General features: G+C 46.8%; 2 protein-coding genes across 2 annotated transcripts in view; one reads left to right on the top strand and one right to left on the bottom strand.

The window, feature by feature from the left end:
* Window positions 1-15,000, top strand: part of lrp1aa (low density lipoprotein receptor-related protein 1Aa) — a 149,331-nt gene that overhangs the window by 95,475 nt on the left and 38,856 nt on the right. Inside the window, exons 28-41 of the mRNA XM_031567561.2 lie at window positions 2,213-2,344; window positions 3,725-3,952; window positions 4,496-4,670; window positions 6,797-6,891; window positions 7,401-7,550; window positions 7,919-8,059; window positions 8,342-8,467; window positions 8,818-8,949; window positions 9,199-9,333; window positions 9,702-9,831; window positions 10,213-10,339; window positions 10,863-11,014; window positions 11,239-11,363; window positions 11,771-12,145. Of these exons, the coding sequence (XP_031423421.1) occupies window positions 2,213-2,344; window positions 3,725-3,952; window positions 4,496-4,670; window positions 6,797-6,891; window positions 7,401-7,550; window positions 7,919-8,059; window positions 8,342-8,467; window positions 8,818-8,949; window positions 9,199-9,333; window positions 9,702-9,831; window positions 10,213-10,339; window positions 10,863-11,014; window positions 11,239-11,363; window positions 11,771-12,145 (2,223 nt within the window). The remainder of the gene's footprint in view (window positions 1-2,212; window positions 2,345-3,724; window positions 3,953-4,495; window positions 4,671-6,796; window positions 6,892-7,400; window positions 7,551-7,918; window positions 8,060-8,341; window positions 8,468-8,817; window positions 8,950-9,198; window positions 9,334-9,701; window positions 9,832-10,212; window positions 10,340-10,862; window positions 11,015-11,238; window positions 11,364-11,770; window positions 12,146-15,000) is intronic.
* Window positions 13,095-15,000, bottom strand: part of LOC122132904 (delta-type opioid receptor) — a 2,659-nt gene continuing 753 nt past the window's right edge. Inside the window, exon 1 of the mRNA XM_042707786.1 lies at window positions 13,095-15,000. This exon is cut by the window's right edge and continues 753 nt beyond it. Coding sequence (XP_042563720.1) covers window positions 13,571-14,593 — 1,023 coding nt within the window. The 5' untranslated portion in view covers window positions 14,594-15,000 and the 3' untranslated portion in view covers window positions 13,095-13,570.

Below are 15,000 nucleotides of genomic sequence, written 5' to 3' on the forward strand. Positions count from 1 at the left end.
AAGCAACGTTGTTGATTGGCTGGACTTATATATATATATATATATAGCTCGGTCCACGTTGCTTGTTTCCCATTAACAGAGCCAGGGTGGTATTCCCAAGTACGTGGATTAGTGACAAGCCTTGCAAAACAAAACCATAAGGCTCTTCTATTAGGAGGTTCACCACTACGAGTTCACTTACCCAGGTATGTCACTAAACCACCACATACCCCCCAGAACTGTACAGAAGCACAGGGCTTTTATTCATCATCCAGGACTGCACCTTTACACGTGCAGAAAACTCCTATTATACTCACAAAAATAACCTAAATACACCTGGAAAAAAACATGGCAGGTGTTTACGTTTGTTTTTGGGGTCCCTTTCAAAAGGAAGGTTGTCTGAAAAAGGAGAGAGTTATTTTTTTTCAGCATGAATAAATGTGCTTAATTCCAGACTTAACACTTATACTTACACTAGCCGAGTTAAACGTCAAGATGCGTTTTCATGGCTAAAGTTGTTAACTGTCCGTTGCTGTGCTTGAGGAAGGCTGTCTAGGCGTGTTATCCTCCCAGACAGCTCTGTCGTTGACCCCCCACTGTCACCTTTGGCCTCTTCGACCCGTGCCCCCCCCCCCCCCCGGATGGCAAGTCACTCCACGTCAGGGCAGTTAACAGACTGACTGTGTCATACGGCGCGACTCCTGATTACTTCCTGCTTCAGGCCTGCTAGTGTAGGAAGGACGGTTCTATGACTGGTGTGTGAACTGTTTCACTCAAAAGAGCCCGAATGCTTGAGCGTGATACTACACAAAGTTTCGGTAATGCACCATCAGGGATGATCTCAATTGCTGAGAGCACTCTTAGTCTTCGCACATCTAATGGACTAGCATGCCTGCTACCTTTCAGCGCCTGCTCATCTTTAATTAGAGAGAGCCAATATGTCTGGCTAGTCTAGACAGCAAAATATTCTCACAGTAAATTATGTAACAGCTTGTCATCCTAATACAGTATAATTGCATAGTTTGTTGTACTCAACGAGTCCCAATAATTTGATATGATTTAGTGTTTGGATTCATTTTTTTTTAGTATTACAAGTTTATAGTGGCTTTGTCCAGCCTGACAGTTTCCAAACTGTAGTCACTGTCTTAACACGCGTGGTCGTGTCAGTTACACAAAAAGCAAAGCTGCAAGGAGAGTATGCATGTGCATCGCCATCTTTTACTGGAAAGAGCCAGTGGGCAAAGCAGTTCATATTATAACCAACATCCGTAGGGATCCAGAAGCAGTGTGGTGCATCACCATATCAGTATCAAACCCATCGCCTTGGTGACGTTAATATTTAGAGAGGAAGACGACCTCCCTATCCATCAAGAAGGTAAGAGAGATATAGGGTGAATTCACACAATTTAGAAACTAAGCAGTCAGACTATACATAAATAGTCATTACTAGAAACGGTAGAAAGCTAAAGTACCATTACACGTGGGTTAGCTCTGTGACTGTGAGCTACATTAGTAGAGTCTAGTTTCTAGTTTTGAGCTGTATTATCGGGGCTGATTTGGGCCATTTTGTTTTATGAACTCGCCATCTGTGGTGCCCACCCTCTGCACGTCTGCTGGGAAGAGAGGGGGATTATGGGGGAAGTGGCAGGGGGCTGTCGTGATTGGCAGCTGGAGTTATCTGCCATGTCAGCGCAGGAGTGCTGAGGGGCCGCGGCCGTCACAAGTGTTTATCCGGCGAGGAGAGGGAGCGAGAGAGATGGCGTAGGACAGCTGTTTACTCACACGCTCACGCTCACCAGGCAACACACACACACACACACACACACACACACACACACACACACCCTAATGATGGGGTTCAGCCAACATGTGTGTGTGTGTGTGTGTGTGTGTTTGCTCTCACACTTCTCTCCCTCTCACAGTCTTTCTTGTCCCCCATAAAAAGGGTGCTGCGTCAAGCTATCACTGATACTGTACAGTCTACTTCCAGCACCACTTTTATTTCTGATTTCTTTATTCCTGAAGGAAGCTGAGTAGAAGATCACATGCTCAGCTGAGAGACATATCTTTAGCTGATTCTGACACATTCTCTCCCGCTGTCATCACTAATGTATGTTTCTCCCCCCTTTCTACCACTCTCTCGTTATTCCCTCCCCATGTGATTCTCATTTTGTTGTTCTCTCTCTCTCTCTCTCTCTCTCTCTCTCTCTCTCTCTATCTCTCTCTCTCTCAGCTCCTAACCCATGTGAAGGTAATGGAGGATTGGGTCCATGCTCCCACCTCTGTTTGATCAACTACAACCAGACCTTCGCTTGCGCCTGTCCCCATCTGATGCGTCTGGGACAGGACAAGCACACCTGCTTCGGTAAGACCTGTGTTGCCATGACAACAGTCAATGCTTGCCTGTCGCCAAGGTGACCATATAGCCACCAAGCACTGTGTAGCAACTGTCTCTGTAATCTTCATGTTGTCAGATTCTTCAAGTGTTTCTTTTTTCTCAAATAATTTAACATTGTTACATTCGTTGTGCCTCCAATCAAAAATTACTGGGCCAAAACTGTAATACTTAGTTTTACGAGCGAAAATGAATGGATAAGTTGTTAGATGTCACATTTAATGCAGTCAGTTGAATGTTAATATCAATAGGTGTGCATTTTCATCATAAATTACACTGGTCATTTTTGACCGACTTATTATGGGGTACAGTTACAGATTTTATTATTTATATTTGATGTATAATTTAAATGTGTTAAATATAAATAATCCTGAGATTTAGATTTGCACTAGTTATATGTATGTTAAAATATTGTGTAAATGTCCCTTATTTTGAATAAAACCGATCGGTGCATCATTAAAAGGGGGCTTGAAAACTAAAAATGAGATACAATTGTTAAAATACTGTTATAAAGACAATTAATTTCATCTTTAGAAAGCTTTAAATAAAAAAGAAATGTTTACAAAAAGCATTATTAACGTTTATATCAGGCCAGTAAATTCCGACCGGAACCGCAAGTATATGAGGGAAAAGAGTGTTGCGTGCGCTGTGTTTTAAAAAAGGGCCTTGTCTAAGTGGACACTCAATTCTAAGCTACTGCAGAATCATTTGTTTGAGTGCAGCAATGCACTTCACCCATAAAGTAGCCTTGTCCTGTCCATTATAAAGCTGTTTACACACACACACACACACACACACACACACACACACAGACTTACTGACAGGAAGGTCCCATGAATCTCTCATCTTTCATCTCTCCTATCTTCCTCCTCTCCTTCTTTCATACTCCCTCAGTTTATTTGTCTTTTCCTCTCTCCCTCCTTCCTTCCCTCTCTCTCTCTCTCTCTCTCTCCCTACCCCTCTTAGTCATTCTCTTCCTCCCCTCCTCTCCCGTGTGTCAGCTCTGTTTGGGTTGGCACGAGGTAGATACAGGAGTTTACACAAAGCTTCTGTCTGCTTCTGGATTACGTTCACAGTGCTCACAGAGTCTGTGTGTGTGTGTGTGTGTGTGTGAGAGAGAGATAGAATATGGGATTGTGCCTGTGGGTGCCTTCTAGGCTGCCTGTTTTGAGCGCATACAGTGAACTGTGTGTGTGTGTGTGTGCACTTTGGGTGAGTGTGTACTGTATGTGTGCATGTGTGTGTGGACCACATACCGTGGCATACTGTGTGTATGTGTGTGTTTGTCTCGCTGCTGTATGCTACCTTTGTGTGTGTTTGTCACACACGCTCCTCTCTCTGTCCATTCAGAGTCTCGTCAGTTCCTGCTGTACGCCCGTCAGATCGAGATCCGCGGCGTGGACATCTACAACCCCTACTACAACTACATCATCTCGTTCACCGTGCCCGACATCGACAACGTGACGGTGGTGGACTACGACGCCCAGGAGATGCGAATCTACTGGTCGGACGTCCGCACGCAGACCATCAAGCGCGCCTTCATCAACGGCACAGGCGTGGAGACCGTGGTGTCAGCCGGTAAGGTCCTGTGTGAGGTGTGGGGTCACATCACGCAGGTCACACATCACATTCCCACTGATTGATGAAGAGCAGGTGAACAAATCTGACTCCGACTGCCTGTTGGAATTTGCAAGTGCTGTGTATTCTGTTGCTTATCTAAGTAGCCTCGCCATGTATTGCAGATTCATTTTGGTAAAACAAATGTATTTATGTAGAATTACAGCATCTAAAGGTGCTCCTTGTCTTACCTGAGTAAGTGAACCATTAAAGGTTCTGACAGACAGGGAGTCATTTTTATGGATAAAGTTCCAGCTAGTGCCCATTATCTAAAAGTTCATGCAAAGCCCTGTCCTGCCAAGAACTGTTGTAAAGTTTCCTTCATCAGAAAGTTCTTTGGAAAACCTTCAAAAGTATTACAGGACAACCGAAGAACTTGTTTTCATGTGTATGATGTTCACAGTATACAATCCTAAGCACACACTCTAGCACTTGTTCACCCCTATATAATTCCTCTTGGTCGTAACATCGCCGTCACTTCCTGTATTCTGATTGGTTCTTCAGACCTGCCTAATGCCCATGGCTTGGCGGTGGACTGGGTCTCTCGGAACCTTTTCTGGACCAGCTATGATGCCAACAAGAAACAGATCAATGTGGCTCGCCTGGACGGCTCCTTCAAGAATGCAGTGATCCAGGGCCTGGACAAACCTCACTGCCTGGTGCTGCACCCCATTCTAGGGTGAGTAGTGTGGGCACACACACACACACACACATTTATATACATCAACAAATGTGCACCTACACACATACACAAATACACACACATGCACACAAACATGCACATGCATGCACACCACAGCAGATAGATCCTCCCTGTCTGTTACAATGGCCACACAAACACTTGCACTGACGCAGAATCAAACACACACACACACACACACACACACACACACACACACTCACACACACTCATATGAACCCTTGTGTTGTCTCAGCTTCCTTAGTACCACTCTGTTTTCAGCGGCGGAATCTTTCACCTCTCTGCTGACCTCTTCCTCTCCCTCGTTCTCTCCATCTCTTTCATAGTTTGCCCACTCCGCCTCTCTGTCTCCCCTCTTTCCTTGTCTCATTATAAATGAGAGGGGAAATGCTCCCTCTACTGCTTCTTAAATCACGAACAGACTTTGTGGTGTGTGTGTGTGTGTGTGTGTGTGTGTGTGTGTGTCTGTGTGTGTCTGTGTGTGTCTGTGTGTGTGGAACCAGCTTATAGGAGATGTTTTCATGCAAAACGCCTCTTCGTTGTTTTCTCTTTTTGTTTAATTTCTTGCCTTCTTTTAAAGACTTGCAGAGCTGGAGGAATGTTTCCGGCGTAGGCTTCTCTGGCGTAAGAGAAAATGAGAAGCAGATGCTGTGTGTGTGTGTGTGTGTGTATGTGTGTGTGTTAGAGAGAGACTGAGAGAATGTGTGTGTGTGTGTGCGTGCATGTGTGTGTGTGTGTGTGTGTGTGCGTGCACACATGTGCGTGCACACTTGTTAAGAACAGAACTATTTTGGGATTCATTTGCAAACAGTGTGTTCACTGTACTTACTTGAAAGGAAAGAGAGGGAGGTTTGAGTGGGCTAGTGAATGGATTTAAATGCCACCCCCTGCATAGATCTGTCTCACACACACAAAGACACACACACACACACGCACACACACGCACACACACACACACGCACACAGAGGCAAACATAAGCAAACACTTAGGCAACTACGGAAACAAAAAGCCCAAATGAATGGGGAAGAACATACACACAGTCCGTGATGCAGGCAATCACGCACGCCCACAGTTACACATAAACACGAGTAAACAGACTGCCTAGATATGGCAACAGGTAGACATGAAGGAACACTCTCACACTACACACAGCACATGTGAGGGCCAGGCCACTCTATTGACCTCCTCGTGCTAATGAAACACAGTCTGTCTATCTATCTCTCTCTCTCTCTCTCTCTCACTCTCTCTCTCCCTCTCTCTCTCTCACTCTCTCTCTCTCACTCTCTTTCTCTATTTCTTTCTTTCTGAGTGTGTGTGCCAGGCGGTGAGGACGAGACGACTATATGAATGTTTTTTTGTGATGGTGTGTGCTCGTGATGGCATATATATATATATATATATACATATCCGAGTGTGAGAGATAGAGGCCAAGAGACAGTGAAAGTGCTTAAGTGAGAGGCTTGTACTTAAGTCGTGAAATTGTCTTAATGATTGGCACAGTCTCGTATCATCTCTCTATTCATACTCTACAGATAGCTCCTGCCGCCTGTCTGAGCCAATCCGCTTCAGCGCTGAACCAAATTACCTCTGACCCTGCTTTTCCAGACCTGGTTGCCAGTGGTAACGGTGCTTTAACTGAAAGGATCGGAGGCAGAATAAAAGCGAGAGAGAGAGAGAGAGAGAGAGATAGAGATAGAGATAGAGATAGATAGATAGATAGATAAGGAGGCAGAAACTCCCACTTGTTTATCTCCTCACTCGCGCGAGAGTATAAAACAAAGAGCGTAACATAACACATATTTTTCACAAGCTCAGGGCACTGTGTGCGTACGCTTGAAAAGCAAGGGCGTCAGCGATGTTTCTCATGCACCAGCCACATGTGAACGTGCCATGCCTGATGCAAGACTTAAGATGGAGAGGTACACTGTTGCATGTTGCTCAGAGCAAAACACCCAGCAGCCTCTCTCTTGCCCTCCCTCCCTTCTGTCATGCTCTCTCTCTCACTTTCTTCCCGATCCTTCTCTGTCTCACACTGTTTTTGTTCATTCTCACTCTCTCTCTCTCTCTCTTTCCCTCCCCCTCTCTCTCTCTTCTCATCTTGTAGAAAGCTCTACTGGACGGATGGGGACAACATCAGCATGGCAAATACAGACGGTAGCAACCGCAGTGTCCTCTTCACCAATCAGAAAGCCCCTGTGGGTGAGTGTCCATGACATCATGACCAATCAGTATCAGCCTTAAGTAGCATTGGCTTTGACAGAAGTTGGAGCTGCAAACTCTACTCTACATCCAGCAGGGTTGCATAGCATCTCATGTAATTGTGCCCTCTACTGTCTTGGAGGCTGAATAACACCCTTGATTGAGTTGGCCAGTACCAAAGAAGCGTTTGATTGATGAATTATGCATGTTTGATATGTTAATACTATGATGATTTTAGATCTTCTTGATAATGTTGGTTATTTCTTTTTCTTGTGCTTGTCTTGCACTCGTCAGTTAAATTGTATCTCAATAACGACACAGAAATGAAAATGAATAACTGTCTGTTACTATTTTCACTAAACTTACTATTGAGTACAGAACCTGAGCGTGTAGTGAGAATGCACAGACCCCTACTAAATACTCAGAAAGCCTTTCCTAAGACATGGCAAATGAATGCTGTGAATGGATGTCAATGTCTCAACTGCCTCCCTGTGTGCTGGACTTGACAGGTCTGTCCATCGACTTTGACACGGAGCAGCTGTACTGGGTCAGCGCAGGTAACAGCACCATCAACCGCTGCAAGCTGGACGGCTCGGGCCTGGAGGTACTGGAGGGTATGAAGGGCAAACTCAACAAGGCCTCTGCCCTCGCCATCATGGGTAAGGGGGCAATTTCTGTGTGTGTATGTGTGTGTGAACGTACGTACGTGTGTGTGTGTGTGTGTGAACGTGCATGCGTGTGTGTGCGCGTGTGTGTGTGTGTGTGTGTGTGATTGTGTAGTCGTGTGCATGAATGTGTGTGCGCTTGTGTGTGCGTGCATGTTTAGGCCAGGATGTGTGTAGTACCATTTTGATGTTTGGGCCTGGACTGCCTGATCTATTGGTCCTGATTGTCGGTTGTTCTCTGTTATCCTATCCTATCCTGATTGTCTGTTGTGCTCTGTTATCCTATCCTATCCTGATTGTCTGTTGTGCTCTGTTATCCTATCCTATCCTGATTGTCTGTTGTGCTCTGTTATCCTATCCAGGTGAGGAGCTGTGGTGGGCGGATCAAGGCACTGACCAGATAGGCACGTGCAACAAGAGTGACGGAGGAAACTGGAAGGTCCTGAGGAACAACACCTCCCCTATGATGCATATGAAGATCTACAATGAGACTGTGCAGAGAGGTGTGTGTGTGTGTGTGTGTGTGTGTGTGTGTGAGAGAGAGAGAGAGTGAAAGAGTGAGAGGAGGAGGTATGAGGGGTGGGGTGTTCTATGTGGCTTTGTGTTTGTTTATGAACTCTTTGTGTTGCATTGTGACATTTACAGCCAGTTGATATTGTCATTCAATGAAATGTCCTTTAGTATGTTGTCTGTCTGGTCTGGTTTGTTCTAGTCCATTGCATAAGTGTGTATTTGTTACATGCGTGTGTGTATATTTTGTGTGTGTGTGTGTGTGTGTGTGTCAGGTTCGAACATGTGCAGTAATAACAACGGTGACTGCTCCCAGCTGTGCCTTCCTACCTCCCCCACCACTAGAGCCTGCATGTGCACCGCAGGCTACAGCCTCAAGAACGGCCAGCAGTCATGTGAAGGTAACGCACGCACACGCACACACGCACGCACGCACGCACGCACGCACGCACACACACACACACACACACACGCGCGCGCGCACGCATGCACACACACACGGGCGCACACATGCACGCACACACACGACACATACTTGTGTATATCTACATTCTTAGACATTTGTACAGCCACACAAATGGACACATACATTATAAACATATGCATTAACACATACTGTATTTGCATGTATATTTGCACCCTCAAACACACAAACAACCCTCCTGGGCCATATCTCATACCATATCTCAAGGCTGAAGTGCTCATCGGTCAAGCGGCCGTGAACTCGGTGTAATGTTTGGTTTGGCCGCAGGCGTCGGGTCCTTCCTGCTGTACTCGGTCCACGAAGGCATCCGGGGCATCCCACTGGACCCTGCAGACAAGTCTGACGCTCTCGTGCCCGTCTCAGGAACATCTCTCGCCGTCGGCATCGACTTCCACGCAGGTATTTTACACCGGAGAATTGCGCCTTTGTAGTATAAATGTGTTGTCATGTAGCCCACTACAATGACATATTATTGGATAGAACTATTTCAGAATCTCGAAGAAGTTGTGTGTTTCTGGTTCTGTTTCACCTTTGCGACATCATGAGATTAGAAATTATTCTTTTAGAAATAAGCTTTGATGGACTACTTTGTGTGCACTCTGGATATGACAATTCTGTATTTTACTCCATGTGACCTTTGACCTGTAGAAAATGACACCATCTACTGGGTGGACATGGGCCTGAGCACCATCAGCAGGGCCAAGCGGGACCAGACGTGGAGGGAGGATGTCGTCACCAATGGCATCGGCCGCGTGGAGGGCATCGCCGTGGATTGGATCGCAGGTGTGTGTCCAGCCCGTAAAAAAATCACACGCTCACACATACACGTTTGCTCACTTATACGTTCTCCCTCCTCTCCCTCGCACACAAACACACACACACACACACACACACACACACACACACACACACACACACATCAAATACACATACCAGAATCATGGCTTAAGTTGCCTGGAGTGTGTGGACACCAAACCTACCGTCACCTCAGGAGTAGCATAGGAGCAGCCTCATTTAGTCAGTGCAAATTAAAATACAGTCACACACATACACACACACAGGAGGACAGTGGTTGTGGGCTCTTTGTTATGTGTCCTTCCTCCAATGTCCTCCTCACTGTGTGTTGAGCTGCTCTGTCCTGCTCTCCCCAGGGAACATCTACTGGACGGACCAGGGCTTTGATGTCATCGAGGTGGCCCGGCTCAACGGCTCCTTCCGCTACGTGGTCATCTCACAGGGGCTGGACAAGCCCAGGGCCATCACTGTCCACCCAGCCAAAGGGTGAGCGGCTGCCATTCCGTCAGGCTGCTTCTGCCTTTCTCTTTGTCTTCTGTTCTGTTGTTTTTTTCTTTCTTTCTTTCTTTCTTTCTTTCTTTCATTTCCATTCTTTCTTTTAGTTCTTGAAATACTGTGTCTCTTTCACTTTGTCTTAGAATCTGTCTGTTTCTATTTGGCTTTGTCCTCTACTTTCTCCCTGTCTCCTTTTGAAGTGTCAGCTTGTCTAAATCTGTTTGGATGTGCATTTTCAATGTGTGTCTGTTTGTTGAGGTTGCATTTTTTTGCATATCTATTCTATGTTTTTCTTACTTTTGGTTTGTGTGCGTGTGTGCGTGTGTGTGTGTGTGTGTGTGTGTGTGTGTGTGTGTGTGTGTGTGTGTACAGTTACCTGTTCTGGACTGAATGGGGTCAGTACCCGCGCATTGAGAGGTCTCGTCTTGACGGCACACAGAGGGCTGTTCTGGTCAATGTCAGCATCAGCTGGCCTAATGGCATCTCCATCGACTACCAGGTACACACACACACAGACATGTACAAGTATACACATACATAGACACACACACACACACATGTACAAGCATACATGTGTATATACACATGCATACAAACACACACAGTCATTTACAAACACACACACACACACACACACACACACACAGTGCCTCACACACAGTGCCTCACACACGTGCTCTGCATCCATTAATCGATATGGACCTGCTTCTCCATTGATTAGTAAGTGTACACTCAGACACACACACAGAAGCTAATGCATTCTCACCTCAAGTAAACATATTGAATCACTCTACTAGCTGGGTCACACTCACTCACACACACTCTGACACAGACACGCATACACACACACACACACAAACCACACACACACAAACCACACACAAACCACACACACACACACACACACACATACACACACACACATACACACATACACACATACACACACACACACACACATACACACACACACACACACATACACACACACACACACTCAAACACTCTGTTGTGTTTTGCAGGAAGGTCTGCTGTATTGGTGTGACGCTCGAACGGACAAGATTGAGCGGATCAACCTGGAGACAGGAGAGAACCGAGAGGTGGTGCTCAACAGCAATAACATGGACATGTTCTCTGTGTCTGTGTTTGAGAACTACATCTACTGGAGCGACAGGTCTGTGTATGTGCGTGTGTCTGTGCGTGTGTCTGTGCATTCATAACAACGTTCGAATCAGGAGATGATGCGTTCGGTTGTGAATCCAGACCAATAATACTTGAAGTTTGTATTTAAACCCTACACTATAAACTACTTTGTTTACATGATTGAACTATGATGCGCGTTTAACTATAGATGTAACTGTTGCTGATGCTTCGTTTGATCTTTTTCTCTCTCTGTAGAACCCATGCAAACGGTTCCATTAAGCGGGGAAACAAAGACAACGCCACTGACTCGATCTCCTTGAGGACTGGCATCGGAGTGCAGCTTAAAGACATCAAGGTCTTCAACCGCGCTAGACAGCAGGGTAAGGGCCGCACTCTCTCAGTCAGGAGGGTAATGATAAGATCAGAACAGAGTTGTTTTACCACTAATCGTCATGGAACCATCTGTCACCAAAGGCACTGCAGAAAAAAAGTGAAATTATGTTCAATAGTATTTTCCAATTTTTCTCTATACTACTGTATACTGTCTCATCCTGTTTGTTGGTGTTCCTTAATTCTTCAATATGCTGATATTTGTTCTGTCAATCTAACAGTTTTGGACACATACCTGCACATACCTGCATGTGATGTGTCTGTTTTTTTATTTCACTCCGTTATTTTAATTAATCCTAATATCTCAATTAAGCCGATTAAGTCAGTAGTACACAGTGCATTGTGCTGTAAGAGGGTGATTGACAGAGCAGATAATGAGGTCTGGGGACTTCCTCAGGAACCAACGTCTGCAAGGACAACAACGGAGGATGCCAGCAGCTGTGTCTCTTCCGTGGCGACGGCCAGCGCACCTGCGCCTGCGCTCACGGAATGCTGGCGGAGGACGGGCGCAGTTGCCGTGACTACGACGGCTACCTGCTCTACTCTGAGCGGACCATCCTAAAGAGCGTGCACCTATCGGACGAGAACAACCTAAACGCGCCCATCAAGCCATTCGAGGACCCGGACCACATGAAGAATGTCATCGCGCTGACGTTCGACTACCGCGGTGGCGGGGGCAAAGGGGCTAACCGCATCTTCTTCAGCGACATCCACTTCGGAAACATCCAACAGATCAACGACGATGGCTCGGACCGCAAGACCGTGGTGGACAGTGAGTCTTGACATTTTATTCTCCTGATCTCCTTCCTAAAATGTCCTCTTTTCCTTTGTTTTCTTACCTTTCCTGTTCTTCTTGCTCCCTGTCACTTCTTCTCCTCTCTACTCTGTTGTTCATTCTCCAGTTATTCATTTTCCCGTTTCCATCTCCCCAAGTGTTGACACTCCCTCATTTTTTCTGATTGTTTGTTTGACATGTCTGAGCGCTCTGTCTGTCTCTCTGCTTGTCTGACTCAGGCAGTGTGGAGTTATTCATTGGCATTCTGTCTGTCTCTCTGCCTGTCTGTCTCTCTGCTTGTCTGACTCAGGCAGTGTGGAGTTATTCATTGGCATTCTGTCTGATGACTGTGCTGACCGTGCAGTGAAACAGAGCATGTCTCTTCACATGTTTACGCACAAAACTGCCATGCCTGCCATGAACATCCTGGCTGCTCAGTAATACAGAAAGTCCTGTACTTGTTTGTGCTGTATGGTCACCTTGATATGGGAATTTCACTAATCGGAGCTGTCCCAATCTTTCTCTCTCTCTCTCACACTCACACTCACACTCACACTCACTATCACTCTCACTCTCACTCTCACTCTCACTCTCACTCACACACTCTCACTCTCACTCTCACACACACACACACACACACACACACACGCGCACACACACACACACACACACACACACAAACACACACATCTTGTGAAGCATCAATGTTTCATGAAGGGCTCCAGGCTGTTTTGTTCGAGAGCACACAAACACAAGAGACGCAGCACCTAAAGCTGAGTGGGGAAAAAGGCTGCTTAATGAGCCGACCGCTGGAAAGGCTCACTCTCAAAATCTCTTCAGTTTGTTTGTTTGTGTTTGTGTGTGTGTGTGTGTGTGTGTGTGTGTGTGTGTGTGTGTGCGTGTGCGTGTGCGTGTGTGTAGCGAAAGAGAGAGACAGAGAGAGCTGTCTGAAGTCACGGCCAGTTCTTTTATAATAAATAAACAGGTTATTTTCTCATCAAAGCCTTCTTTGGCATACATTCACTTCAAACAAATCACAAATGTTTTTCCTTTGTCGTGTGTGTTTGTGTGTACAGAACATGGTGTAATGAAGGAAATATCTAGAATACCAAATCATTTTGAAAGTGGACGGTGTCTTTTAAGGACTTCCATATGGTGTTGTTGAAGAACACTTCTGCAAACCATCAGTGCAGGCAGTGCAGGTTATTAGTTTGATCATGTGCATCATCCCTGTGAGAATAGACAAGTATGCTGAAGTAGCTGTTTACTGTTTAACTATTCAGGGCTTGCCATGGTGCACAGGCATTGGATTTCTGGAAGACTTTAGCAAAGAACAACAGATGAGATTTGCTAGGCTACTCTTGTAGTCAGTACTAATACTGCAAACACATGTACAGTCCTTTCTGTGGAAGACTCCTAGTCTCACCCTGGTCGGTTACAAAAAAATCGGTCCTTACAGCTCCGCTGGCCCAGCTCTGTGAGTTCCTTCCTGAACTTCTGGGACATGAAGCTGTAGAGGATGGGATTGGCCACGGTGGCTGAGGTGGCCATGATGCGGGCGAACATGGCAAATCCCCCATGCCGTGGGGCATTACCGGTCACTGTGGTATCTGCTGCCAGCTGGGCGAACATGAAGACGTAGGACGGCAGCCAGCAGAGGGCGAAGGCAAGTACCAGCAGCGCTGACGTCTTGGTCACCTGGTTCTGGTAGCGCTCCAGCCGGTCCACCGTCTGCCGCTGCCTCGCCCGGCGCAGGAAGATGTAGATCCGGCCGTACGCCACCACGATGACGCCCAGCGGCAGCGCAAAGGCCAGCAGGAAGTGGCACACGCCGTACGCCAACTGGCCCTCCGGCGACAGGAAGTTGAAGCAGACCAGGTCCTGCGAGTGCTGCCGGTTGACGTTGCTGCCGGAGTCCAGCGTGCGCCAGAAAAACTGCGGCGCCGCCAGGACCACCGCCGGCACCCAAAGGGCAACGGTGCCCAGCTTGATACGGGCGTCCCTGCGCCAGCGGTACGCCTTTGCCGACTGCGCCACGATGAAGTAGCGAGCAACAGCTAGCGCGGCTAACGTGAAGGCGCTAGCCGAGGTGCACACCGCTCCGAGGAAGCCCATCAGCTTGCACACGACACTCCCGAACGGCCAGTGCCCCGTCGCTATGGCAGCGGTGTGGAACGGCAGACACGCCAGCAGGATCAGGTCGGCGGCGCTGAGCGACAGCAGGAGGATGTCGGTGCCTTGGCCACTCGCCGCTCCCGCCGCTCCGATCGTGTTGCCCATCCCTCCGCTTCCCGGTCTCCTCTGCTTCCGTGATAAGATGAGGATGACCAGTGAGTGTCCTAGAATGCCAATGACCAGTATGAGGGTGTCCAGAATGGGCACAATCACCCGTTCAACAACGCCTGGGCTGGAGAAGTTGCCCAATGGGTCTGTGATATTAGCCATAACAGCCTGGCTACACCTGCCTATAACTCTCAGCCAAGCTCAGAATCTGATCCCTATTAGTTCCAGTTTCTAGATGGTCCGTATTTAATGTTATCTAATCAGTCTGGCGGTAAACTTTCACAGGTAGTTTTTTTTTTCTACCTATAAATGCTGCTCAGTCTAAAGTCTAAGCTCTTACCTAAGATGCCGTCTTTAATGCAGTGCAGTCTGTCATGTTTAACCAGTCCTGCATTTACAAGCTTCTCTCCTGGGCTTCACACAAAGACTGGAGATATACTCTTGGTACAGTAGGCGTCTGATGATGACAGTCCTTAAGTCACTTCCTTCGAATCACTTATGAGTCAGTTTCTTCCACGCTAGTCCGACAGTTAGAAATACAGGCTAATGCAGTGGATATGTGTTATCAA

The sequence above is a fragment of the Clupea harengus genome, chromosome 5, assembly GCF_900700415.2.
Source record: "Clupea harengus chromosome 5, Ch_v2.0.2, whole genome shotgun sequence".
Taxonomy (NCBI): Eukaryota; Metazoa; Chordata; class Actinopteri; order Clupeiformes; family Clupeidae; genus Clupea; species Clupea harengus.